Source organism: Exophiala viscosa, assembly GCF_022695815.1.
Source record: "Exophiala viscosa unplaced genomic scaffold EDD37scaffold_19, whole genome shotgun sequence".
Lineage (NCBI taxonomy): Eukaryota > Fungi > Ascomycota > Eurotiomycetes > Chaetothyriales > Herpotrichiellaceae > Exophiala > Exophiala viscosa.
The window spans coordinates 23,012-49,635 of record NW_026944371.1 but is presented as its reverse complement, the minus strand read 5'-3'; the positions used below and the strand labels follow the sequence as shown (position 1 = coordinate 49,635).

The window sequence follows — 26,624 nt, the reverse complement described above, 5'->3', positions numbered from 1 at the left end:
CGATGGAAGCTGAATTTCTAACGATGGTTGCAAAATACAAGGCCGGCATGGGCGTAGGCCAACCATAAATTCATGAGTATTGATGTTGCCTGAATGGGAAAGCGGCCAAACCCCACATTCACATTTGGTAAAGCGTGGAAACGGTAACGCGGGGCTCATGTCATGGTTGGCTTCCCCAGCGGTAAGAGATCCAGCAGCACGGGATCACGCGACATCGTGGAAAGTCATGCTATCCTTCCTGGGACAGTAACCTTTCAAGAGTTGCTTAGGTCACCCTTAGACGTGCGGGGAGTGCGCGTAACTGGGGACGCGAAACTCCATGGATTTTTTTTGGTTTTACCTTTATTTGAGCGGCCCGGTCGCAGGCTCGTTTGACCTATGCATGAATTGTTGACCACATTGAATTTCACCCCAGATACGTGAAACCAGAATGTCGGACAAAACTGCAATCTCTAAGGTATACCATTGTCTCCTTGGGTAGGATTCTAGATCTTCACAACTAAAAACTGCTCAGGTCATCATCGTCGGGGCAGGCCCTGCCGGATTGATCCTTGCGCTCTTATTGAGCAAGGCGGGCATTCCAGTCCAGATCTTGGATGCCGGCGACAAACTTGACAATGCCCCGCGAGCAACCCACTATTCATCGCCGGCAATCTTCGAATTGCGCCGCGCAGGAGTTCTGGACGATGTGAGGAAGCAAGGGTATATCCCCGGCGGAGTCCGCTGGCGCAAGCTGGATGGCACACCACTTGCGGGAGTTGACATGGATGCCGTCCCATTCGAAGACAAGATGGTGTGCTTGCCACTAAACAAGCTCCTGGTCATTATCAAGGAGCATATCGATAGGCAGCCTAACGTCGAGATCGAATGGGGAGCTAAGGTGGTTCGAATCGACCAAGATAAAAACGAAGCTCGGGTGGTCGTTGAGAAGGCCGATGGAGAACACACGTTTGGCGCCGACTACATTGTTGGCTGCGACGGAGCCAACAGTCAAATTCGAAGATCCTTGTTCGGTGACTGGGAGTTCCCAGGTCGGACGTGGGACGAACAGATTGTGGCAACCAACGTATATACTCCCACCGCTATATGAGCCACGAGCACTTCTAACTGTTTTACGTGCAGGTCTACTACGACATGAGTCCGTACAACTGGGGCGATGCCAATTTCATTATCGACCCCGAACACTGGAGCATGGTGTCCAAAATCCAGACCGATGGCCTCCTCCGTATCACGTACGGAGAAATCCCCGGCCTGACCCGGGAAGAGTTGATCGCTCGCCAGCCCATGAAATTCAAGGCATTCCTCCCCGGCCGACCCGATCCTGACAAATACAAGATCGTGAACATGAGTCCTTACAGGACTCATCAGCGTCTCGCCAAGAGTCTTCGTGTCGGACGATTTCTTCTGGCCGCAGATGCTGCACATCTATGTAATCCATTGTAAGTGAACTCTTCTTTACGTGAATCAGGATCCCCGCTTACGTATTATCAGTGGCGGTCTAGGGCTGACTGGCGGTCTCGTGGATATTGGTAATCTGTACGACTGCCTTTACGGGATTCATAAAGGGCTGGCAGATGATTCCATCCTTGACCGGTACAATGAAGTACGACGTGACAAGTATAACAGCATCATCGATCCGGTCTCCAGTGAGAACATTCGCCGTCTTTGGCAGGACCCAGAGCGTGCTCTGGAAGAGGATCAGTTCTTAGCTATGTGCCGAAGAGCCGCAACTGATCCTGAAGTGAGCAAGCAACTTCAGTTGGTGAGCATTTCTTTCCACTTTTGTCATGAAGCCATAAGGTGCATGTGCGCCGTGCTGACTCAGACGGCAGGGGCTCAACGCCATCATGCATGATTTCACCACGGAGTATAAGTCGCTTGCGGTTTCAGTCTAATCATGTTGCCATATGTAATTTGCCATAAGCGCAAAGACTTTACGAGATTGGAAAGACTGGGCAGCGCCCACCAGAATTGCGGTTAGTAGAGTGTCACCAGCTTCGTACGTAGCGTTGTGGCAGGACAATCGACTTAAGTTCGCGGAGCGCGCAGCAGTCGAAAATAAAAGCTTGGTCACCTTTCTTTGGTAATCCTATAATCACAGCACGAGTTGATGCCCCAAAATTGGTTGGCGGTGCGAGGTATCCTCTTTACAATAGTTATGCGGCACAACCCTGGCCTACCTGTCTGTGAGGCTGTGTTATGTACGGAGTGCAGCGAGAGTCGGTTAGTAGACCACTAGTGATTCAGGTACGGAAGAAAAGCTCACATGATTTTATTTCTCAATCACATCACACAGTACTAGGACGGTACAGGTATAGCCGCCTCCGATCTCCAATGGTTCGGTGGAAGACCCTCCCGCGAATTCAAACATATGTCTCCTTTTGCGCGAAACACATGACAGCTATTCTCAAGTACAACCTCGCCTCCATTCTGGCAGCAGCAATTGATCATTCCGCGCCAGTGCGATCAGTCTCCAGCCTCAGCATCTTGATCAGATTGTGGTGATGCCAGTAATGTCGGTACTTCTTGCCGAAGATGTACATCGGGATGGCCAGTAGACACATGGATCCGGAAAGCCCGGCCATCACCCCTACGAGTTGGACAGGGCCTGATTTCAAGTACCATTGGATTATGTAGTTCGTCAAACTTGGGGATATTGTTAGAGAGTTGTAGTTCAGGCAGTATAGTAAGGAAATAATAGACTTACCCATAGTAGAAGAAGTTCTTGAAAACCATATTCATGACGAACAATTCGGTGCTGTGTTGGCGGTAGGCGTCAAGCGCCCACTGAGTCGTGAATGTCGCAACCAGACTCATGCCAAATAGCATCAATCCCCAAAGGAAGGCGACAACATAGATGCTTTGTAAATTCTTGATAGCGAAGCCCCAACCAAGAAGTCCTGCGACTATGGCCAGACCCCCGACAGATATGGGCAGTAGACAGAACTCTGGCTCGTAAACGCCTCTATTCTTGCGTGTCAAGAACCTTATCATAGGCGCGGAAATGAGGAAAGGTACAAGGCAACCCAGAAAGCCACCGATCAGAGGTCCAGTGGAGAGATATCCGATGGTCGCGGTGCCCAGAAGATATGGTGGAATAGCAAAAATAACACCAGTCAGGATAGCAACTGCAACGTACCAGGCAATGATGATGCCGGTCGAGATGATCTGGTAGAGTGCACCCAGGTTGAGTAGAATGGCCAGACACGCCAAAACCATTTTGATGATTGAGTCCTCGACGAACGCCCCGTTGTAGACAGATAGTTCTTGCCAGTAGGTCTTCTTAGGGCGCATAGACTCTAGAGAATCTCCAGTCCCTTGAGTCATGGTTTGTTCGAGGTCCGTTGCGCCATCTCCAGCTTTCTCAAGGTGGTGGACAGCACGCGCCTCGACCGACGCGAGTTTGTCGAAGTTCTCCTCAGAGCCAACCGTGTCGATGTCATAAATCGCGCTGCGGCGGTAAATCGTCTCTGGCGCGTATGCAATGACAGCAATCGTCTGGAGGGCAGCGAAGGGAGTGAGGATGTGGAAGTTATAGTGCCAGCCGAGATTGGCCGTAATAACACCGGCGACGATGGAGATCCCGTTGGATATAGCAGCCAGAAGGAAGACAATAATGGCGACACGAGGTCCTCTCTCGTGCACGAAGAACATATCTCCGATAGACGCCACAGCCAACGATTCGTAAGCTGCGACGGCGATACCTTGTAGGACTCGTCCAGCTAGCAACTGATTGTACCCAGATGCAACCTCCGAGATAATACAGCCAATGAGTCCGATGATCGACGAGAAGATATAAACAGGACGTTTGCCATATTTGCGACCGAAAGCTGATGCGAATGGGCCTGCAGTGGCTGTTCCGATCAGGAGATAGCCACCGAGCTTCGCAATATCTGTGACTGAGTGCTTCAAGTCGACGGCGATCACGACGATTCCGGCATTGAGTAGGGGTGACTAAGTCCACCAGTCAGTAAAGGGGAACGTCCTGGCGCGCTGATGATAGGTAAACTTGCCGGCACAACGCCATGAATGACCACTCCGAGGAAGATAACAAGCGTAATAAGGTTCTTCTTTGTTTGCGACCAGTTCAGAGGATCGTTGGGATCCTCTGAGGGTTGAGGGGCAAGCACAATGTTGGAGTTCTTTCCCGCGGCATGCTTCAACCGTCCAGTAGAGCCTTCCGAATGCGCAGCCTGTTGATCCAGAAGAACCGTGCCAGGCGTATGGCCTGTCGTGTTAGGCTCTAGAATTCCGAACCCCATCTCGTGAAAATAGGGAAAGTCGGCTTGTTAGGATTCTTGATAGACAGACTTAGCTACGGTAGATAAGGCGCTGAGGGCCTACATACCTTTGTTGTTAAGCTGCACGGTTCTCTTCCGGCTTGAAGGTGGTGGACGAAAGGTAGCAATATCTTCTTTAAACGTGGGTCCTGAGGTGTTGTTTTAATGTCGCCAGATCGATTGTCTTGCGGGGGTTACTCCATCAAGCGCCTGGGGATGGCTCCTACCCCGAAAAACTCCAGCCCATGGTGCCCACCCAGCGAGTGCAATATTTCGCGCGATCCATTTGCTGGACCATTCTCTCCACAGGCTCTATTGCACCATCCCAAGTGAATACAGTTCTTACTCTCAAACCGTCTTCTTGGACGCAACTCGATCGCTTTCCCACCCCCTGATGGTGGGGTCGCGGATCCGGACTCTTGGACTCATCCGAAGGGGCTTGCTTGAGATAATCACCATTCTGCCGACGTGGAGATCGAGTGACGCATGGTGAGAAACCTGCCAGAGTATCGATAGGGACATCCTCTATGTTCTTTCACGATCCGTTGGAGGTAGGCAATCGTTGGTTTGTGTATACTGGAGGAGCTGGACCACCCCTATTCGCTGTGTAGATTTGGCCGCTCTCCGAATTGAAATTTTCTGTACACGTCGTCTCCTGCCAACAGGGTAGTACCCATGCCAAACGAGATTGCAGCCGTGCCCGATCCACTGGGGATACTGGAGACTCCAAGGTCGAGGAGCGAGTTTGTACCGCATTACATGACATTCAATACCACGATGAGCACCACCCAATTGAGGCAGATTCGCCAGTAGGAGGGTCCTTCATCTTGACGAAAGCAATCGTGTCTTGTCTTGTCGCTGGCATCCTCAGGCTTTTTAAAAGTCTGCTTTAATCCTTTTCTTTTGGACTCCTGGAACTCAAGCACTGTTTACCATCTTATTAAATGGTCACCTTCCCGCTTGGCCATGCTGGTTGTCCACCAAGGACGTATCTCCCAGAAGTGACCCAAATTTCCCATAATAAAACATCGTAGATAATATTGCGAAGATCTATGAGACGCTTTGGCATTCGCTCAATGACCTTTGGGCTCCCTGCAAGCAAGCTCCAACGCCACGTAAAACTCTAGAACAGACATAAGGCCGGACAATCGACGACAAACCAGCTTTTGCGTCCTTAGCTACTTCGAACGGACGAGGCTGATCATCTTGTGAAAGTACAGATCATACTGCGTCGTTTGCATTGAACAAGCTGCAGATACTCATGATCGAGAGAAAGATAGTATACAACTACTCGGGGCCGCAAAGAGTGTAGACGCAGCGCTGTGACTTCTCAAACAATACCACGCGTCTTTCTGGCACAGAAACCATACCCAGAGAGCTGCCTCATGGCGGCCAATCCACAAGAGATTTCACTTGACATGCGAAGACAACTGCTGGACACGGTACAAGCCTTGTTAAGTCGAACTCCTCACAGAGCATATAGTTGATAGGAAGGCGGTACTTTTAGGCAACTGAGGTGGATCCTAACTTTGATGAGTTTCGTAAACGCCTCAACTTGGATAAACAATGTCCAAAGGGCTCGTGGACTGGTCTCTAACATGTAATGGACTTAGTTTTCATTGCTGCAGGCACTGTTCTGATGAAGACTTGTTTCCAATTTTGTTATTCATCTCAAGAAGCTATGTGCCACGCACCTACCCAGATTATTGTTAACATCGTGGCTAAGGGGCGTGTGAATACACCATAAGTGGAAGCACTATTGAATTGCCTAGTTTTGTCTCATGGCATATGGAGAATATACGTGGAGAAGCTTTCTCCACCACGACATCTTTGGAGATCTCCCTCTTGTGTAAAAATCCTTACCTGCTCAAGTCACAGCTTCCCACAAGACTCACAAAAGAGCATGGCAGGGGATCGCGGGTCCATCAAAAGTCTTGCAGAATCCATGAAACCCACATCATCCTCGACAACGTTTGGATCTTCATGGCACTACAGAATCAGCTTGACCACAGAATCAGCTTGACCACAGAATCAGCTTGACCACAGAATCAGCTTGACCACAGTGGGCCTTGCTATTGCTTTGCTATAGCCAACGAAAGTAAACAATAGCTGTGTCTCAGTGTAACAGTGTTAATTGGACGTCAATGCTGTTTGTCTGCCTACTGGTGATCGATCGCTAGCAAGAAGACTCTGGATACAGCCAGGCTGGCATCATCAGACTCAGCGTTGGCGTAAGAGATGAGGTGCCAGAGGGTCAATCTCATTCTCCATATCTCCACATCTCCACACCTCCACATCCTCAATGATGTCTTTCTCGTGCGCTACACGGTCACGTGCGGGGAAACAGCCTCGAATCGTATTCAGTCGTAGTTGAAGACACATACATGTGAGGATCTCCAAGCATGCTTCCTGGGGGGATACTACGGGAGGGAGCCGGTGTCCTTAATCAGTTCTCTCTTCAGCCTTCTTTGATACAGCCTGACGGACTCCAAAATTGCTTGCAGAGCACATGACATTTGGTTAGCACTGTCAGCGACTGCAAGTCACTAGTCCGAGTCCACAGGCATAAGTACAGCACGCGCATCCATGCAATGGACTACCACTACCACTCTGAATGTTTCTTTGTCAAGCTCCAAGTATTGATCTATAGGCTCTATTAGCTCTATATATAGATCCACGAGAGCTCTAAGAGCTATTCCTAGTTACGTATCCCTAGTCACGTGATTCGGTATACCTTTCCTTTTCGTCGAGCCGTCGTAGACTAGTTATAATTTAGTCGTAGGTCCTGATTCGTAATATTAATAAGAAATAAGGGCTAGTAATATTTAAATTAGAATTACTAAGGGAAATAAATATCTACTTAGTATTCTATAAATCACTCCTTAAGAAGATACTATAAAACGCTAAACTAGGACTAGTACTAATATACGTAAAATATAATAATTATTATACGACGTCGAAGAAATACTAGTAGGCCTTGACATAAGGTTGCCAACCACCTTGCCGCCACCCCCACCTTGTCGCCAATCGCATTTTGATGTCCTTCCTACCCACCTGTCAACTAAACTCTCATATATATCAACCAATTGCCCTCGCCGTCTCTCTATTTAAGATAGATAGGGCATCACGAGCCCTTGACCTCTTTTAGGAAGGCCGTTTCCGTAATATATCGTAAGCCATAAAGTGTATAACCACACCACGATCGACGATCCGTGATAGGCGCGACGGTCGCGTACTACGCGGTTTAGAAGAGTAAAAAAATATTAGGTTATTAAGGACATAAGAGGAGGTCTTATATTAATATATAAAGGACTCTTAGCTATAATACTCGCCCGTTAATACTACCTAATTATCTATTATCGCGTAGGCACTAGCGCGTTAAAGAGAGCCTAATGCGCGCCTCGATAAGAACTAGATTTCAAGATTCTTGAATCGATATCCTAATCTTAAGCGTAGTCGTAATAGGTCTTTCGAATAGAGCCGTATAATAGCGGCTATCCCTAGTATACTCGAGAGCTAGTTTTAGTACCTTAACGAGACTATTTTACGCTATAATATACGTCTAGAGGACCTTTAGAATATAGACGAGATCGGCTTTTAAATAAGTCACTTATAGAAAGAGTCTATAGTCTTTAATCGATATATAAGATCTTCGATATTAATTACTAGTGAATCTACGAGTTAGGTTTCGATTATAAAGGCGATTTTTACCGTTAGCGATATAATACGGCCTCTTATTATTTATCGCGGTAAATTATACTATTAACTACTTAATTATTAGTTCCTATCGTTAAACGAGTGCCCTAACTAGTATTAGGGCTTTATAGAGAAGGGCTAGACTAATAACGACTATACGCTCGAGTAGTTAACGATAGTATTTATTCTATAGTCTCGACGAGAACGTTATAAAGACAATATCTCTTACTAGCGAATACTTATTCTTAATAGCTACGATAGTTATACTATAGGGGTATTTATCGTAAAGTATATTATAAATTAAATTTTATTAATTTATCTCTTACCTTATATCTCTTATCTCTATTAACTATACGATTTAGGGCTATTTAGTTAGCTAAAGACATTTTACTTAAAATACCTTAAGAGCTATATTATCGCGAGCGATACGTAAGTAAATTATACTTAATTTAATTTACTATATTAACTTATACGGGAATCAAGTATAATAACTTAATATATTAATACGAGTTAGCGCCGTAGTAGTCTTTAGCCTATCAACGTTAGAAAAGTACTCGATATACCTTAAGTTTCACAATATCGATACACTACGCTAGAGATCTTGTCTTTTAAACGGCCTTATAGTTACTCCTTACGAGATACGTACGAGTATAGCAAGATAAACGAGGAACTAGCGGCAAGATTAAGTCGATCTAGTAAGGCTATTATACGATAACTAAATAGAGCTTACTACGAGGTCTCTAGCGCTTATTAAGTACTATTAACTAAGCTTTCAACTATTAGGAAATACGTGCTAAAGAACGAGGAGCGAGCCGTATCAAAGAGACTTAAAAAGCAAGATAAAAAGCGTATTTAGGATACGATCGAAGTTATATAGGGCAGGGGGTACACGGAGGAAGATACGGTAGTGTTATTAAGCGCACTACCTAGTAGAGATATTATCTACGATATGGCCAACTCGGCAGGTTCATAGGCAATCCCCATACAAAGTTATAGACTCTCTATCGTTAGGATGCATAAGTGGCTACCCTTTGCTACAACAATATGCGAATTCATAAAATTGGCGATAAGGTGGGGGTGGCGACAAGGTAGTTGGCAACCTTAGGCCGAGTAAACCTAGTTGAGTCAGGGTCGGGTTAGGGTCGGGGTCGGGTTAGGGTCGAAGTACTGGTTGACCCTATAGCCTAATGGGCGGATATTATATAGTTAATACCCGACCCTAACCTAAACGGGTTTACTCGGTTCCGTTATACCTTCCTAATAAGGTAATAAATTAAGAAAATTCTAAGATTCTATGACTTTAAGTTTATTTATTTAACTAATTAGTATTATAATAGTAAAAGTAACGATACTATTATATATTAATATCTCTATAGTATATAGAACTATAATTTAATTTTTAATATCTCGTACTAACGACCTCGTCGTCGCTATAACGAGTCGACCCTTACCCGACCCGACCCAATATACGGGTCACCGGGTCAGGGTTGGGTTGACTCCTAAAGCGACCCGGAAACTCGTTGGGCTGGTTCGATTAATCGAATACCCGGCCCGACTCGGCCTATATCAAGGCCTAAATACTAGACTATTAACCGATCGATAGAAAACTATATTATTTAATTAAATAGTTAAGATATAAGGATACTAAGAATACTTAAGAACTAAAAGAATATTTAATAAAAAATATAGTTTAGTAGTATTACTAAGATTCGAACCCTAAGGTAAAAAGAATTATATAGAAAGGTAACTACTAATCGTAGTTAACTTTATATATAATAAGTCCTATAAGAAATCGAACCCTACGTAATATCTAACTATATTATAAAGAACTAGGGGTAAAGATCTAGAATAAGTATAGCTTATACTAAAACTTTATTTATATAAAATTAGGAACTTTAAAATATAAACACTAAAAGGAAAACTATTTACTTACCCTAGAATTGGTTTATTAACCTTAGTAAAAACGGAAAAATTAAATAATAATAGATCGGACTAGTTAAACCGCTTATCTAAAGAAACGGTAACTTTAGAAGACCGTTCGTTAGACTCTTCTATCTCGTCTAAAGTATCTAACGTAGTATATTCCTTAACTAGTATCTTAGATTATACTTTAGTTAACTTATCTAAATAACGATTAAGTTTTATCTCCTTTTCCTAAGTAGTAGTTAACGCTACGAAAGCCAAAGTGGCTACTACCGCTAAATAACTAACCTCCGTACATTAAGCTTTCACCTACTCTTTCACTAAACCCTTTTGGCGCTCGATACTATCGAATATGTAGTTAACTTCGTTAACGATTATACCTATACGTTTGAGTATTGATTAGTCTCGCTCAAGACACTCGACGTGCTCTCTTACTGCCATACCTTGATACTTCCCCCTACTCAGGAACCCCTTGTCTCGTGACACCCTAGTGGAGCGATTCATAACACGATTAAGGCGCGGATTAATGAGACCACGCCGATAGAGGTATAGCTAATGGCCAAAGTGGGATAGCTAGAAGCTACGGAGAGCTAATACAAAAATACGAGAATAAGATCGCAGAGCTTTTGAAGATAGGTCTAGAAATATAGACTATATTAGAATATTAGAAACGCAGAACCAAAGTATACTAAAGCTAATCAACGATAACGTACCTAAACAAGTCAAGATAACATAAAGCTAGGCCCAAGTAGTCGTAGACGCATCGATAGTGAGCAAGTCCTCACCCACCGTAATAGCCTTACGACTATCGCTCTCGACGAGCTTGGTTAACCCGAATCGTTTAGCTACTTAATTATCGAATCTATTACTAGTCTACCACTATTATAGTAGATCTTAACCGTACTAGCTAGCGTTTAATGAACTACGTATAGTTAGGGAGACAACGTTAATCAGCCCTTAAAGAATAAATCGACCTAAGACTTAGTCTATATCAACTTCTCAGGAGCACGGCAACGACGGCATTGATAGGGGTTGCCAAATCATGTAACATACGCCTATATATACGAGGGCCGTACACGTATAGTTGATAAAGGACAGAGTCATTTATGCATTCAACTACGCTAAGTGTGTCAGGTCCTTCTTTCTCACTAGCTCTCCTTTTAATGTCCCAGGAGGCATTCCGAGCCAACCAAACCCCATAGCTATATTATGGGGTATCAACAAATATTATATTACATTTCAAGAACATGAAAGATACCTAGGATCTTCCTCTGCCCTCTGGTCTGTGGTCTCTCAAGCCTTGCTGCAACTCATCATCTTCTGCTCCAGAGAACGTTTCGCCTACCGGGAGATCGAGCCTAGATCACTCCTTACTTTGCGCAGCTTAATGATGGACTCCCGCAATCTTTCCTAGGGAGTTTATCTACTGCGGCCTCTGATGTCGGCTTTGTAATCGCATACGTATTAGAACACTCTGCGTGGAGTAATTCGTCATAGGACGTAATGAATCTTGGTGGTATTGGAGCTGTCGCTAGATTTCACACCTAAATGCTCCAACTTACTGCCCATCGCTCTCGGCTGCAGACAAACCAGCGACAAGCGCTTGCTAACTCACTTCATGGTCTGAGCGTCCGGTTTCCAAGAGCCGAAGACCATCCCATCTGGAACTTTCTTCCACTGACCAGAGCCGGCATCAAGGAGATCCTTACAATCCTCCACCGCACCACGAATGATCTGGGCTCGTTTCGGGCTTCTTGGCTCAATTTTGATCTGGAAAGGAGCGGGATGAACTGTGATGCCGCCGACGAGGTTATCGACGTCGGGTGTAACGGGATTTCCGTTGTCGTCCAGCGGCGTATTCAAATTGAATCCCCACAAGATTCTCGACATACCCAGGAAAAGCGACCTCTCTGCTATATGTATGCCCTGGCAAAGGCGGCGCCCAGCGCCAAAGTTGAAATTATCGCGCTTCATGGGTTCTCCGTTCGCCGACTGGTAAAGAGTGGTCTGATCGTCCGCATATCGGTCGGGATTAAATCGACGGGGCTCGGGCGATCGATTAGGGTCCATATGTATGGTCCTGTGTGCAACAATTGTCAGCACGATAGACTTCAATCAATCCTTCCTGACGCACCAGACGTTATTTATAACTGTAGCGCCCTTTGGTATAAACCAGCCGTTGTAGCTGTCGTCTTTCACGACAGCATGAGGAACACCCATTATGACGGTGGGCATCCAGCGCAGCGTCTCCTTCACGCAACATCGAATATAAGGAAGGTTCTGGTAGTCGTCTATGACTGGAAGACGATTGGATCCAACCACTCGCTCGATCTCTTCTTGAGCTCTCTTTTGAACTTCAGGCCACACCATCATCGCCTGGATGAAGCCGTACAGCGTGGACGATGTGGTGTCAGAACCACCTTCCAGCAAGGAGCCAACGATATAACCGACAGCCTCGTCAGACAGCTGCTCACTTTGCTGAGCTAGAAGAAGATCGTTGCAGATGCAAGGCTGGGACCGCTTGGTCAGTATCCCTGGTCTTCAGTGATTCAAGTAAGGGAAGTTGAACACATACCAGGCCTGTTCCATCCTCCAACTTTTGTTTTGCGTTCAGCCAATGGCCCGTGTAAAGCTCTCGGCCGACTTTGTGTACATGTTCTGCGTCCTTCACCGCTCCAGGAGCAAGAAATGACGGCAGCTTTTGAATAATGGGATAGAGGTCCGCAACCTGGGCGAGCCCACTTGCGGATACTCTTCCCCACTCCTCCACAGTCTGGTAAGGAGTATTAGTCGTCACTGACCTTGCAAGTGCTCTTGAATACTGACATAAAACAGTCTTTCCAGCATGGGGTCATCGAAACTCGGACATCGGAAGCCAAAAATAAGCTGAGTAGAGACCGAGTAGCTAAATCGTCGGATTTGGTTGAAGAGGTCGTCAGGGTGGTCCAGTAGGCCTTGCAGAAGGAATTTGTTCTCCAGGTCCTGGTAAGGAACATACTTCTCCGCAACGTTTATATTGAGAATATTGTGCACCAACTTATGTATAAGTCTCCAGGTCTCTCCATACCTCTGATGATGTGGAGGTTAGCGACGGCCTGCGAAACTCTCTGGATGACGGTCGCATTGCAGGAGTATCCTTAGTTAACTCACCATCACCACCAACCGATGGCCTCCACTCGCCACCCTCTGGCTGATGAACATATCAGGACGATCAGAATAGATCCCACCTCTTTTGTCAAGCAAGTCTTTGATGGCCACATCCGAAGAGAGTATAATCGTCGGCTTAGTACCCAGCATAAGGGAATACACGGGCCTGCATGATGTCAATAAAGCTATCGCTTCAAGTTCCTCTCTTCAATATACCCATATTCCTCTGCCCATTTTTGGAACTGTAAGTGCGGCCTTTTGGTAGGCATCTATTGCGCAAGTCAATTCAAGCGGACAAGGATGTCTGATATTCTCCATCTGCTGACCTGATGAAGATTTCCAAGTATTGGGAGTGTTGGAGGCCCTGGTGGCATGCCTGATGGCCTTCGGCCAACTCTACGCAGCTTCCATGCTAGGAAAGCAGAAGTCAATAGTAGGAAGACGCCTAGACGAAGCGTGGAGGGGTCCATGCTGACTGCTGAGTGCCCTGGACATCAAACTGAACGCTGGCTCTGAGACAGCAACCAGGAAATGCTACCAGTTTCGCAGCAAAAAGCCCCAGGTTGGAAAGGGTTGGTAGCTATTGACACGGTGCTTTATCAGAACGAGGAGTAAACCCAATGCTGCCGATGCTTGCGGGGATCTTTCTGCGGGGACTCGGCCTTCCGTGGCCTGATGCCCCACTAGTGGACTCACCCCACTAGGGACAAACATCCTGAGGTTGGAGCAGAATCTACTACCAGTACTGACTCAAGATTCTAACCGAGCAAGAGAAGGGAGCGCTAGGGTGGAAGCCTCCTCAAGCTTGTGCAGAGGACCTGTTGAAAGTCGAAGTGCTTGCGTTTTTCAATCAGAGTAACATGTATTGCTCGTGCGCCGCGACACTCGACGACCAATGTTCCTCAATGCAAGATAAAATCGGATCTAGGGTTTCATCATGAGGAGTTCTACGTTCGTTCAAGATAATTGCTTAGACTTCTTCATGTCCTGGTCACAGCTTCGTCTGACTCCTGGCGAGGAATAGTCGCATCACTGCCTCAGATGCAGCTATGAACAGAAAGAACGTGGGGTTACTTGGTGCTCGAAGGACCTTTCTCGCCAATCCATGCCCGACTTTCCTGTTTCCCAAGGGCCAGCCTTTTATGGCCTTACAGCTTCGTCTTCCCATTCTCACTGATATCGACGACAATCTTTCCCCAAGCAGTCCCTGTACTCAGCAGCGTCATTGCGTCCGCGATTTGCTCTAAACCCTTGAATCTTTTCTCCGTATAGTTTAAGGGGACGATACCACCCCCGTCGAGAATTTGGAAAAGTTTGTCCCAGGTTTCAACCACACTCTGAGGGTCCATCTTTGCATACTCTCCCCAGAATAAGCCAGAAAGGGTAACATTCTTTAGCAATAATCGATTGGTCGGAATTTTCTCGATTCCACCGGCAGCAAACCCAACGATACATAACCGTCCATCCCATCGGATACACTTTAATGACTGAGAAATCATACCGAGAGGATCGATAACGACATCGACACCACGACCATTGGGTGTTAAGCTCTTTGCGACTAGCGCCCAATCACCTTTTGAATCGATGACATGATGAGCGCCGAATCGCTTTGCGACGTCGCGCTTTTTTTCGGTGTCAACCGATGCAATGACGGTCATACCTAACGCATTGGCGATTGTGACTGCTGCGAGACCAACACCTCCAGCCGCACCATGAATGAGCACATAGTCACCTTGATAACAAAACATTAGCAATCTAGTAGACGGAAAATAATCCAGATTCGCAGTTATAACATACCTTGCTTCGCACGCGCTCTCAATACAAGCGCTGCATAAGCTGTCGGTGCAGTATAGAACAAGCTGCTTGCTTCAATATAACTCCAATTTCTTGGAACCGGTCTCAAGCTGACCTCAGGCGCCTGGATCATGGTTGCGAACGCGCCTAAGCCGGCACCGAAAATGCGGTCTCCTTTCCGGAATCTCGCATCTTCCGCGCGTAGGCGAGTCGGGATTGCCAAAATTTCGCCTGAGAACTCATTCCCAGCGATCCATGGGAATGCTGGTTTGTCCTGGTGTTTCCCCTGGACCTGTAAAATATCGAAGAAATTGATCGCTGCAGCATGAACTCTGATTAGATACTTGTCAGGATGCGGAGGGAGATCCGGGATCTCTACTATTTCCAGCTCCCCAATCTCTCTGACCAGTCTCTCAAGCTGGTAGGCTCTCATATTGAGCCTGAATTAGGTCAATTGTCCGAGAAGTAATCAGTGTGGTCAATTCTTCAGGATCATGCCGAGGATACTGGCATTCATAGAACTGACAGCGAGGGCAATGGGGTAGTAGAGGTGTTACGAATTCTAAGTTGCGCTGATACCCGAGGTGGGAACAACGACCTGAGCCATGTTTATCAGGAACACCAGTGATAGAATGCCGACACTAGACACCAGGCGGCTGTCGGAATCCCTCGGTGTACCAGAAACCCTCTTGGTCGCGGAGTGTGTTCTCCGATCGAAGGGTCGCTTGGTTTGAGCATGATCCTCTTTGTCCATTGTTATCCACAAACCATACTCCTACAGCCGCAGTCAACGGGGTATCTGTCGATCATCGCGCCGCCCTTCGATCGTACGGAATGCCGAAAAACCTTCGATGGAGCCAAGACGCCGCGAGAAGACTCGCGTTCATTTCGAACTTTCGGAGAACCGATTCGGGGACTTTTTCCCACGACATTCCCAGAGGTCCATGCGATTGAACTTGGAAATAAGCGTTATCAAATAGTGATTCAGGTAGTGTGTGCTACTAGTACAAGGACGTCTGAACACCCAAATGCGCTTCTTTGCTTAATTCTTGTCACATATCGTCTCCGCCAATCTTTGCATGTGCCAACGATTCTCTCATTCCCTCTTGAAACCCATTGCACCGGTGACATGCTTTATCAAGGCAGCAAGCTCGAAAGCGGTTAGTCAATGAGAGCGTATTGGAAACTCCTGATGCCACACTAACGGTGTCTTTACACTAGGCGTCCCCGTTGACATTTCACTCTGGGACTGGATTTTTGAACAGGCGGACAATTGCAAATTCAATCGAGGTCGATTTGCTGGTTTTCGGAATGCCCAAACACGGGAAACTCTGTCGTTCGTGGATCTGAAATCACAGGCAACCTTTCTTTCGACTGGATTTGCCGACAGATTTGGCGTGGGATATGGTAGTCATGTTGCCATCTTCTGTAGCAACAATGTCTTGTATCCTGTCGTCAACCTTGCCGCAATTCGGATTGGCGCTATTGTTACAGCTGCTTCACCTCACCAGGGAGTCGACGAGATGGTCGAGATTTTAAAACTCAGTGAATCTGAACTGGTGGTTACCGATGAGGAGGTGTGGGATAATGTGTGTCAGGCCGCAGACAAGGTTGGTCTTAGGAGAGACCGAGTGGTGCTGTTAGAGCGCAAGTTGGCATCTAGGAGCTCAGACAGCAAGACTCCGATGCGTGACTTGATCAGCGAGGCAAAGATCAAGACTGACGGAAGGCAAGCCAAGGCCTGGGACCCATCCAGGACCCAGAGTAACAAGGATGTCCCAGCTTATCTCAGCTTTACTAGTGGCACGACCAGCTCGGCAAAGGGGGTGCGTAGTGCCACCGTAGTTTGCAAGAGAGATCTCTTCAACAAACGACTGCTAACAACATACCACATAGGTGATGATATCACATCATAACGTGATTGCTCAGATCATGCAGATGCTCTCCTTGAGCGCGCCAGAGTGTCCGAAAGTCTTGTTGGGTGTACTGCCATTCTACCATAGTGAGTGTCTTACTGTTCTGCCCCACGCCAAATCTCTTCCAGTTTGTTTGTTGACCTCCCAACGCAGTTACGGGACTAATTCAGATTCTGAATGTGCCAATCGTCCTGAATCAGGACGTTATTGTCATGCCAAAGTTCAATATGAAGCAAATGCTTGATGTGATCGTCAGGTATAGGTGCGACGAGCTATGGCTAGTACCGCGTAAGTTCGCGATACCCTGTGCTCGATCCGTACCTTTTGATGTCCTGACCTTGGTAGCTCTATTGGTTCGTCTTGTCAATGATCCTGTAGCCGCCGGATACAATCTGGGATTTGTGCAACAATTCAATACGGGAGCCGCGCCTCTAGCAAAGGAAATCGTTGACAAACTGGCAAAGAAATTTCCTCACGTCCGAATCAGACAGGCATGGGGCTTGACGGAGAGTTGTTCAGCACTAACACTTACACCACCCGCAGATCAGACTTATGAAAACGCGCACACCGTGGGGAAGCCCGTCCCAGAGACCATTATCAAGATCATTGATACTGATAGTGAGAGGGATAGAGAAAGATTACTAGGACCGGGTGAGACTGGCGAGGTTCTCGCTAAAGGTCCACAAGTTACTATGGGATACTATAAAATGCCGCAAGTTACGGCTGAGACCTATGACAAAGACGGGTTCTTACATACAGGAGACATCGGCTTTATGAACGAAGCTGGTTTTCTAACTATAACCGACAGACTAAAAGAGATGATCAAGGTAAAAGGAGTAGCCATCGCTCCTGCTGAGCTGGAGGATCTGCTTCTCGGCCATCCTCTCGTCGCTGACGCTGCGGTTGTCGGTATCCCTGACGACTATGCAGGAGAAGTCCCCAAGGCATTCATTGTATTGGTTGACCTGTCTGCTAAAGGTTCCACGACCAAACAGATTCTGTACGACTTTGTAAAACGAAAGAGGTCGAAATCGAAATGGCTGACAGGAGGGATTGAATTTTTGGATACAATTCCAAAAAGTGCGAGTGGCAAAATTCTGCGGAGGGTCTTGAAGGACCAAGAAGGGAACAAGTTTCAACAAAGCAAACGCAGAAGGGCGTCGAAACTTTAGATTGAGCCTGAAAATGCTGCTTGTGCTCGATACTGCTATTCATTTTCCGTTGTCGAGTCATCGTACTACTCTGACCCTGTTCGCGTTCATACACTCAAGGAACACGTTCTCTCGACAAACGCTGCTTAGATTTGGTACAGACCGCCTAAAGTGATATTAGTAGCCCACCAACGACGATTGTTACACCTAGGATATAATAGGACCTATACCTACTCAGAGATTGCTCTTGCCATCAGTTTACCCCGGCAAAGCTGGTCAACTGCTCAAGGGCACCTTGTCACCAACGCTGGTAACAGATCGTGTTGTAGAGACATGCCATTCAGTTGCGACTCCGCGAGTGCTGCTGGGCAGGTCAATGGACGGAGGACATCATTTTCTGAAAGTGGTTCTACAGAGCATCAGGTCTTCGGAGAATTGCTGTGTTGCTCCTGCCAATCTATCATGACAGGTATCTGTAAGTAGTTCCATCTCACACCTCGCTCTGGAAAGCTGCCATCTTTTCGATTTTGCCTGCATCTTGCTCGACGTTGCCAACGGTAGCACTGAATGGGTTTAGACCTGCGCCTCCATGAGCTGACTGAGCGGATGTCTCGATAGCACCATTCAGAGCAGCCGAATGCGGTGCCGGTCGCTTTCCCACCGCTATCTGAAGTATATTATCAATTTGGTAGTCGTCCAAAGGGCTCGATAGGTCCTCGCGGCTTCTCCAGGCCACAAACTGATCGGGTCGTACTAGGACGACCTTTCGTTCCCAAATGGCCGCAGAATGATCTTCGCGAGGGAGATGCAGTTGTTTAAGTGGGATGTTGAGCTTTTCTGCAGCTTTGCCAAAGTTTTTCGATGCTTCTCCAGAGGGAGTGAAGTCCACAATGGTATAATCATCTCCAAAGAGATCGAAAATACTTGTGCTGCCGTCATTAAGGAAGACATGGGGAGCGCGGCTTCCTGGCCACGTTGAAGGAATGTAGCTGCGCACGGTCCATTCGGGCTCCGATTCACCGTCATTTCTGAAAATCACGGGAGAGGTTCTGTGCCGGTAGCCCATTTCGATTCCATGATCCTTATTCTCGCCATCATGTTCGTAGACGTAGTCTCTGATGCGTTGTTTCAGTTGCTTCCCTGCTTCGTTTTGAGAGAGTATAACCTCTTCACCAGCATTCTTTGTCCAAGTACAGTATTCCCAGTGGACGGACTGATGTTGACCTGATCGCTCGACATTACGCAATGCCACGGGCCGCCTTTCGTTGCCGTACGATTCCAGGAGATGCGGTCCTCCATAGCCTTTGATCACGGCAGCCAATTTCCATCCGATATCGTAAGCATCACCGAGGCCCATGTTCATTCCATATCCTCCCGTAGGAATGTTCTGATGAGCTGCAGACTGGTCAGTCATGAATTGGGTACAACAACAGAGAATAGAAGGGGAAGAGAATTGAGAAAAGCCACGATTTAACGCATACCTGAGTCACCCGCAAGGAAAACACGTCCTTTTACAGAACGATACTCGTCTGCCACCACCAAATTCGGCCTCCAGACACTCTTGACCAGGATTTCATCAATGTTTATGGGGTAAGGACCGGTGTGGGAGCCCAGAAACTGATAGACGAGCTCGTATGGGTCTATCTTGTCTGTATCCTGCTCGAGTGATATCGGAAGATGGACCGTCCAGATTTCATCCTCGTCCTGAGAAATTATGGCTCCGCCGCCGGTCATAAAGATATGCCAAAATTGGCCCTGAGACTGAAGTCGGCTTAGATCTCGGGATCTAAAGTGAACCAAGTACATGGCGATCGGTCTTGTTTTGTAGACTTAGTTTGAGCCAACGGCTGAAGTATTGCAGGGATGAAACTTACACCGGACCACCCGTGATTTTCAGGCCGGCTGATCTTCTGACGCGGCTTCCTGCACCGTCGCAAGCTATCACATACTGACTTCTGACACGAATTTTCTCATTGGTCTTGATTTCTGTAAGCACGCTCGTCACGCCGTCTTTTTCTTCTGTAAGCTCTTCGAATTTGCGGCCAAAAAAAGTTGTAATCAGCGGGTTTTTCTCGCAGATAGGTTTCAGCCACGCTTCGAAAATGACTTGTGAGCACCGTAGATAAGGCTCCCGAGGCATTGAACCATCATTTAGTCGGCTGATGCGCTCCCGCCACCAATCTGGCGACGGAAGATCCTGCATGAAACACGTTGTAAGCAAAACCAACTTCTGAAAGTGCTGGAAAGTTCATAGTACTCACCCATGTCGCAAGCTTTTCCCCCCCTTCACCCAAGCCTGTACTGAAGATAACATCGAAAGAGAAATTTCCCGGAACACCTATTGCATGTCAGCATTTTGTGATTCTGGCGTTTATGCGGAATTGCATACCATTTTCTTTCAACTCGTCCGCCAGGCCCATTGTCCTCAGGAGCTCCATAGACCGTGCATTGGTAACGTCCATTTTTGGCCATCTTGTCGTCTCAAGATTTCGTTCGGTGAGCATGCACGGGATTCCATGGTGTGCCAGCTTCAACGCTGTAATCAGTCCGACCGGTCCGGCACCCACGACCAGCACTGGAGTATCATAGCCAGGAGAAGCCTAACGATCCCCAAGCAACAAGTCAGCCAAAGATCTTGACTGTAAGATGCGGCTCGCCTTTCGACCAAGATGCCGTCGATGGACAAGAGAACTATTCCAGGGTGTAGCATACATCCATTGTCAATTCCAGCACCCAGTTTGTTCGAAAAAAACTAGACTCGGAGTTGACTGGTCCAAGAAAGCCCAATAACCTTATCCTAGCCACGTCGGTTTCAAGATGGGCTGAGTCATCGTGATACTTTTGTAGAAACGAGTTGCCTGTTCTTCACTGAGGTCGGTGGCCCGCGATCCTCAAGTTTTGCCGAGGTGGAACGTCTCGTGGATGGAGGTCCCGCAGCTAAAATCCGAACTTGCGGTTCCTCGGAAGGCCGCGGAGACCTGTCGGCGTGGATGTTACCCCTCAGAGCCGATCGGTGTCGGGATTATCTCAACCTGGAGGGATCTTCAGATTCAATAGCCGCTCGCAATGCAGGGTCGGCATGCTGCTCAACACAAACACTTGCTGCTTGCTCGCTCTGTGGACGGATGACGCTGCTGATGAGACTGTCAGCCATTCGATCTTCCGACCGCTACCATCTCTTCCTCAAGCAGACTTTGCAACTTTTCGGTCCACTCGAACAGGACAACTATGACATTCGACAGGTTAATACGGTTCGCTGACGAAACAGGGTCTGTCCGCTATGGCGAACTGACCGCGGAATTGGCTGCCAACCAAATAGTCGGTATTGAGGTGGACGTTCTCGAAGGCCACCCTTTCGAAGCACTCTCACGCACGGGCGAAAAAGCTACAGTCAAGAAGGTAGTACAAGTATCCGCCCTACATCTGGCTCGGCCCTTTGTCTTTCCAAGTCGCTGACACATGTTTAGTTGTTGAGTCCGTTAGAGTCTGTACCTATATTCGAGTGCATTGGTCTGAACTATCGACAACATGCTAGTGAAGCAAAGGTATGTCCATCTGAAGAAGCAGTATCGACTTTCGAACTGTTTGCAGAAGTGTTTACTAAGGAAGCTTTTCTCTAGCTCTCAATCGCGGAGCATCCGGTTGTTTTCACAAAGCCGGGAGACGCGTTGAATGGTCCTCTGGACGATGTCCTTATCCACAAGGATATTCAGACGCAGCTAGATTATGAGGGCGAGTTGTGTGTGATTATCGGCAAGGACGGAAAGAACATCAAGGAAGCGGATGCGTTGGAGTATGTCTTGGGTTATGCGATTGGGAACGATGTGTCCGCCAGGAACTTCCAATTGCCGCCCTTTTCCGGTGGACAGTTCGGCTATGCCAAATCATTCGACGGGTTTGCCCCAATAGGACCAGCTATTACCTCCAAGAACGTTATCCCCGATCCGCATCAGCTGGAATATGTCACCATTGTGGATGGGGAGACCAGGCAGAAGACTCCGACCAGTGATATGATATGGACTGTCCCACAGATCATCACCCACCTGAGTCGGAACACTACCCTGCGAATGGGCACGGTAATCATGACCGGCACTCCATCAGGCGTCGGTCTCTTCATTCCAAATGGTTTCCTAAAAGACGGCAGTGTGGTGGAGGTCAAATGCACGAAGATTGGCTCAATTCAGAACAAGATGGTCTTCGAATAAGACAGTGACTCGATCGACGAGTCTCAAGGCCAAGCCGTGGTGAACAAGTATTTTATATTTTGATCTTCCTACGTCAGGTGCAGGCGACAATAACCCCATTGCCTCATCCATGTTTGCATCCATGTTGCGGTGACAGGTTTCAAAGCAGCCATAGTAGGGCTTCTCTGCATGGTAATTGTCGTGTCCAGCAGAGGTTGGACTGAGGCCTCTCTCCACGCCAGGAAAAAGTCCGACAATTTCGCTGCTGGATTGTGCTGAATCTCCTTTGTTTCTTCCAAGCTCAACTTCAGTGTGTCCACCCACTCATCCAATGTGACAATCTTCACTGAGTCGTCCAGACAAGCCAGGACTGCCGGCATCAGGTCCGCCCATAAGACCCTCGAAGGGTTTACGGCATGGAAAACAGCCGTAGAACCAGACTCTGGAGTCTTATCCGGTGAGATTATACCATTGATGCTCAGCGGTGCGCTTGACAGATCACCGGACGTATTGAACAATAGATCCAGGATGATGTTTGAGAGTAAATCTACCGGAATCCAGTCCACAACATCGAGAGGGCCGAGGGAGGAAGGAAGCTTTCCCAGGTAGTTCGAGCTTGCGATCAGTGAAGGAAGCCATTCCTGTTTGTTCCAAATGCCATTTTCTGAGACTGGCCCAGCAATCTGGCCTACGCGGCAGATGGCACAGTTGATCCCTGCAACCCTACGTGCGTCGTCAAGTAGGCGTTCTGCGGCGAACTTCGACTGTGCATAACCGATGGACTCAGGCACCTGCCAGTCATGCAGTACCTCTTCCGGTACTGTACTGGCATGCTTGGTGGTCCACTGACTCACTGTACCTCGACTGGAAATGAAGAAGATGCGGGCATCGCGAAGAGAATGCGCGGAGAAATCAATCAGGCGCCGAACTCCACGGACGTGCGTATCGACAAAATAGTCGAATGTCAAGTTGAAGTCGACTTCCCAACTACTGTGCAGAATGTGAGTCGTGCGTTCCAACAACTCGCTATATTTGGCCAATGCAAGACCCAGATAGGACTCAGCGAAGTTGCTGTGTAGATATTCGACTTTCTCACGCAGGGCATCAATGGAAAATCCTCGCTGGTCGAGAAATTTTGCTTGTCTTTCTTGGGCATTTGTAGAGCGGTTCAAGCAGTAGATTTTGGCCACCTTTGGATCTCGCAGCAGATTGAGGAGCAAGAACGAACCCAAAGAGCCCGTGGAGCCGGTCAAAACAACAGTGAACGTGCTATCGCTCCGCATGGGGCGTCGTGCGTTTACTGGGAGGTCTGATGAGATCGACTTGGTGATGCCCTGAATGCGCTTTATTTGATCTTCGTCCTGTACGTTGAGGTTGTTGCTCACACCCGCAGGCAAGAGAACCTGTGCCAGCTTCGTGACAGTAGGGCTTGCATAAACTGTTCTTGCGGTTATTTTCGTGTTGTTCTGGGTAGCGTTCACAGCGCGAACAATGTTGATGACCTGCAGGGAGTCCATTCCGTTGCGAAAAAAATCGCTGTCGAAGCTATCGAGCTCAAAACTGGTGGCAGCTGATATCAGGGCCGCCAAGCTGGAACGAATGGATTCGAAGCTGTCTAATGGTAGGGTGGCAGAGGGATCTTCTCGAACGTCCAAAGACTCATACAGCTTGTTGATCTCCTCTTCGTACAGCCTCAGGGTCAGCTTTCGTTGGACTGATCCTTTTCCGGCCCTCAACATTGGCTTTTCCGGCGAGGTGAACATGATCAGTTCTTTTGAAACTTTCGCATGGGCCGGCGATTCAGAATTCGCCCTCACCACAATCTCGGAAAGGTCATCCAAAGCTGCTTCTTTTTCTTCTGGACTCGAGATGTCATTTGTCGGTTCTATCAGTAATGCGGACTGAAAGCGTCCCTGTCCGATGACTAGAGCAGACCTCACCATTCCATGCGACTCGATCATGGTCTCCATTGCCACCGGGTTCGTCTTTTCCCCGTTTCCAAAGACGATGATATCATCGGCTCGTCCACGATAGCGCCACAGGCCAGGCTTGGACGGATGCTTAGAATATAGGTCTTGCATCGGATACTCACTCAGCTCTGGGAAGGTGTAAAAGACTCCTTGGTAAATTTCGAGTGACGGGTCGCGAACTATTACAAGTTCATATAGTTCATCGTCGAAAGGTCGAAACTCGGCACCCATGATAGGGCTGAACTTCATGTACTCCCAATCCTCAGCATCTAGGATTTCTGCTGGAGTAAAACAAAGCTCTGTGGATCCCAACCAATTGACTGGCTTTGACACAGATATGATTCCATCACCGACGGGTTTGGGAAGCGCTGAGCCTCCAAAGGCCACGAAGCTGAGAGTGCCCAAGTTTGCGTGCTGAGAAGGAGCGTTCGTGATATCGGTGAGCACCGATGACGGCAGGATTGTCGCCTGAACGTCACCATGAAGGTGGACCGCGTCAGCCACCTCGGCTGTCAATGGAACAGTCGGTGGCAGGACTACTGTAAAGCCATAGAAGACAGCCAGAGGAAGGGTGATATACAGCCCAGCTGCGTGAAAAGGAGGAAACGGTACAAAGACTCGCTTGTTGCTGAACAAGCTTGGGATCGTCGCATGTTCACCCTGCAGTGGGAGCCTTTGAAGCGCATCAATGGCCGCCGCCGTGCCATGCTTTACTGTGACCAGCTTGGGGAGATTCGTCGAGCCCGACGTGTGTAGAGCCACCAAAGGCTCATATCGGGCCTCTGCAAAAGACTTATCGTAGGGATAAAGCTCTGCCTTTGGACCCTGCAAGAAATAATCCAAGTCCGGGACAAGGACCTTGTTCATGTGTCGCTGGCCTAGGATCTCGTCCACGAACCTAGGCGCGCCGTTTGAAACCAGCAGACTCTTGCAGTTGCCTGCATCAAGAAGGGACAAGTGTCCTGCAAGGCTGTTCCTGGGCGAGATAAACATTGCCTGGGCGGGCTCTTAGCAGAACTACAGTTTGTGACAATACATAAAGGAAACGTACCTTGTGGCCGGTTTTCACCGCCGCAACGGTGAGGATAGAAAAACGGAGGTCATTAGGTCCAACATAGACCAAAGTCTCGAAGTTTGGTCCGCTGCCCAGATGCTCCTTAATCCACCATGCACAGCAATTAATTGCATTCGCAAAAGTACCATAGCTGATGTTCTTAAATCCATCTTGTGGCCGACCTGTGTTCGGCACAGAGGCATATGCCTCATCTGGGTTCGTGATGGCCCGCTCGTCGATGATGTGGGGGATAAGCCTTTGGCCGAAATCGCACGACTCTTTAGGACGTTCTGATCTCGCCATCACTGTATGAAAACAACAGGTTCGTCTGGAAATACGGTCGGTCAGATGACTCGGAAAACTCCATACTCCAAATACAACGCGCCTTCATCGCTGATATACGGGGGCCAGAGGTGATACCACCGAGTGTGGGGCACTGCTTTGCGAAACACAGGGCGGTCCTTCGGGACGCCTCGCTCACTTGGACAAACGAGAGCCCGGCGCTGCAGTACGACCGGTAGTGCAAGAAATGGTTCAGGCCAAATTCCAATTCGGAATGCCGACGGACACCGATGCGGGGCACCCCTGTCGAGGAGATGTGGACAGCTTCTTGGCCGTTTCGGATACAACATTAGTCTTGCGGAGATGGTGGAACAACCTTTGCGGAGACCCTCTTTCTTCTGCTCGTACGCCAGCCCTATTGGACCTTTCACACGAGCCGAAAAGCGCAGAATGTTGCTGATCCAGTTCATGTGATGACCCTTGGCTGCTAATGTTTCGAAATATACTTTGAGCTTGCTCATTGATCCCCAATCCCCCACCAAGTCGAGCTTGGTCTGCGGGGAAGGGCGTCCTTCTTTCACCTCCCACGTAGGAACAACTGTCTTATCTGCTGTCCTGCTTTTGATAGCCAAAGCCCGCAAGTTGCAACCCAAAGAGCTCATGGCCTTCACACCCGGTGTACCTCTACAAGCGAGCAGAGGAGAGTCAGCCATGGAGCTGGACACGGTACAGACAATGCAATTGGCGCACAGTATTCCGCCATTGACAAGAGCATGCGAAGAGTGCAAAAGGTCCGAGTCACTCGTCCTGTCCGAGATCCGTCAGACTATCCTTGTATGCTAACTGTCACTGAGGTGATCAGGAAGAAGACAAAGTGTAGGTCGCTTCTCTCTTCTTCATGGTCGGCATGCGATTCTCGACCGCGACTAATCCTTGTCTTGCTTTTAGGTAACATGGTCCGACCAAAATGCTCATCATGCGCACGAGCTCAGAAGCCATGCGTATATCCCACCAAACGGAAGTCTCCAAGACCCAGAAGCAATACAAACCATAGCGAAAAGAGGTGCAAAAACTGTCAGTATGGTATACTGGATGCAAAAATCGGTACATTTATCGACGAATACCACTACTGTGAGAAACTAACCTTGATGTCCATCAGACTATCTCATGGAAATCATCACCAAGGGCGAAAACCTGCAAGACCAAAGCACAAGGAGAGAGTCCTTC

The 26,624-nt window shown here is 47.9% G+C and overlaps 8 protein-coding genes across 8 annotated transcripts; 3 read left to right on the top strand and 5 right to left on the bottom strand.

The window, feature by feature from the left end:
* The first annotated feature begins 255 nt into the window (after positions 1-255).
* EDD37DRAFT_597580 (putative monooxygenase) lies at positions 256-2,075 on the top strand. Its single transcript, XM_062814602.1, has 5 exons — positions 256-457; positions 515-1,066; positions 1,123-1,439; positions 1,492-1,762; positions 1,833-2,075. The coding sequence occupies exons 1-5, from the start codon at positions 431-433 to the stop codon at positions 1,893-1,895; spliced, it is 1,230 nt and encodes a 409-aa protein (XP_062665156.1). The 5' UTR covers positions 256-430; the 3' UTR covers positions 1,896-2,075.
* Positions 2,076-2,471: 396 nt separating this feature from the next.
* EDD37DRAFT_676009 (major facilitator superfamily domain-containing protein) lies at positions 2,472-4,262 on the bottom strand (the record flags this gene model as incomplete). The annotated part of the gene is made up of 3 exons (XM_062819558.1): positions 2,472-2,646; positions 2,708-3,954; positions 4,023-4,262. Coding segments are annotated over 3 exons (1,662 nt in total), but the record flags the coding sequence as incomplete, so codon positions are not given.
* Positions 4,263-10,537: 6,275 nt separating this feature from the next.
* On the bottom strand, positions 10,538-13,516 carry EDD37DRAFT_670126 (cytochrome p450 monooxygenase; the record flags this gene model as incomplete). Its single annotated transcript, XM_062819355.1, has 8 exons — positions 10,538-10,550; positions 11,515-11,979; positions 12,034-12,410; positions 12,475-12,672; positions 12,726-12,968; positions 13,050-13,212; positions 13,263-13,315; positions 13,373-13,516. 8 exons carry the CDS (start codon positions 13,514-13,516, stop codon positions 10,538-10,540), a joined length of 1,656 nt encoding a protein of 551 aa, XP_062665154.1.
* Positions 13,517-14,194: 678 nt separating this feature from the next.
* On the bottom strand, positions 14,195-15,273 carry EDD37DRAFT_654906 (uncharacterized protein; the record flags this gene model as incomplete). The annotated part of the gene is made up of 2 exons (XM_062818724.1): positions 14,195-14,778; positions 14,844-15,273. 2 exons carry the CDS (start codon positions 15,271-15,273, stop codon positions 14,195-14,197), a joined length of 1,014 nt encoding a protein of 337 aa, XP_062665153.1.
* Positions 15,274-15,969: 696 nt separating this feature from the next.
* On the top strand, positions 15,970-17,928 carry EDD37DRAFT_676002 (uncharacterized protein; the record flags this gene model as incomplete). The annotated part of the gene is made up of 5 exons (XM_062819557.1): positions 15,970-16,000; positions 16,062-16,666; positions 16,737-16,842; positions 16,910-17,044; positions 17,102-17,928. 5 exons carry the CDS (start codon positions 15,970-15,972, stop codon positions 17,926-17,928), a joined length of 1,704 nt encoding a protein of 567 aa, XP_062665152.1.
* Positions 17,929-18,389: 461 nt separating this feature from the next.
* On the bottom strand, positions 18,390-20,488 carry EDD37DRAFT_670125 (FAD binding domain-containing protein). The gene is made up of 5 exons (XM_062819354.1): positions 20,297-20,488; positions 20,169-20,245; positions 19,782-20,104; positions 19,389-19,723; positions 18,390-19,302 (listed from the first exon to the last, which is right to left on the bottom strand). Exons 1-5 carry the CDS (start codon positions 20,409-20,411, stop codon positions 18,398-18,400), a joined length of 1,755 nt encoding a protein of 584 aa, XP_062665151.1. The 5' UTR covers positions 20,412-20,488; the 3' UTR covers positions 18,390-18,397.
* Positions 20,489-21,006: 518 nt separating this feature from the next.
* On the top strand, positions 21,007-22,151 carry EDD37DRAFT_689103 (uncharacterized protein). Its single transcript, XM_062819973.1, has 3 exons — positions 21,007-21,306; positions 21,375-21,452; positions 21,528-22,151. The coding sequence occupies exons 1-3, from the start codon at positions 21,136-21,138 to the stop codon at positions 22,110-22,112; spliced, it is 834 nt and encodes a 277-aa protein (XP_062665150.1). The 5' UTR covers positions 21,007-21,135; the 3' UTR covers positions 22,113-22,151.
* A 29-nt stretch (positions 22,152-22,180) lies between these two features.
* EDD37DRAFT_675983 (uncharacterized protein) lies at positions 22,181-25,418 on the bottom strand (the record flags this gene model as incomplete). The annotated part of the gene is made up of 2 exons (XM_062819556.1): positions 22,181-25,057; positions 25,113-25,418. 2 exons carry the CDS (start codon positions 25,416-25,418, stop codon positions 22,181-22,183), a joined length of 3,183 nt encoding a protein of 1,060 aa, XP_062665149.1.
* Between the last annotated feature and the right edge of the window lie 1,206 nt (positions 25,419-26,624).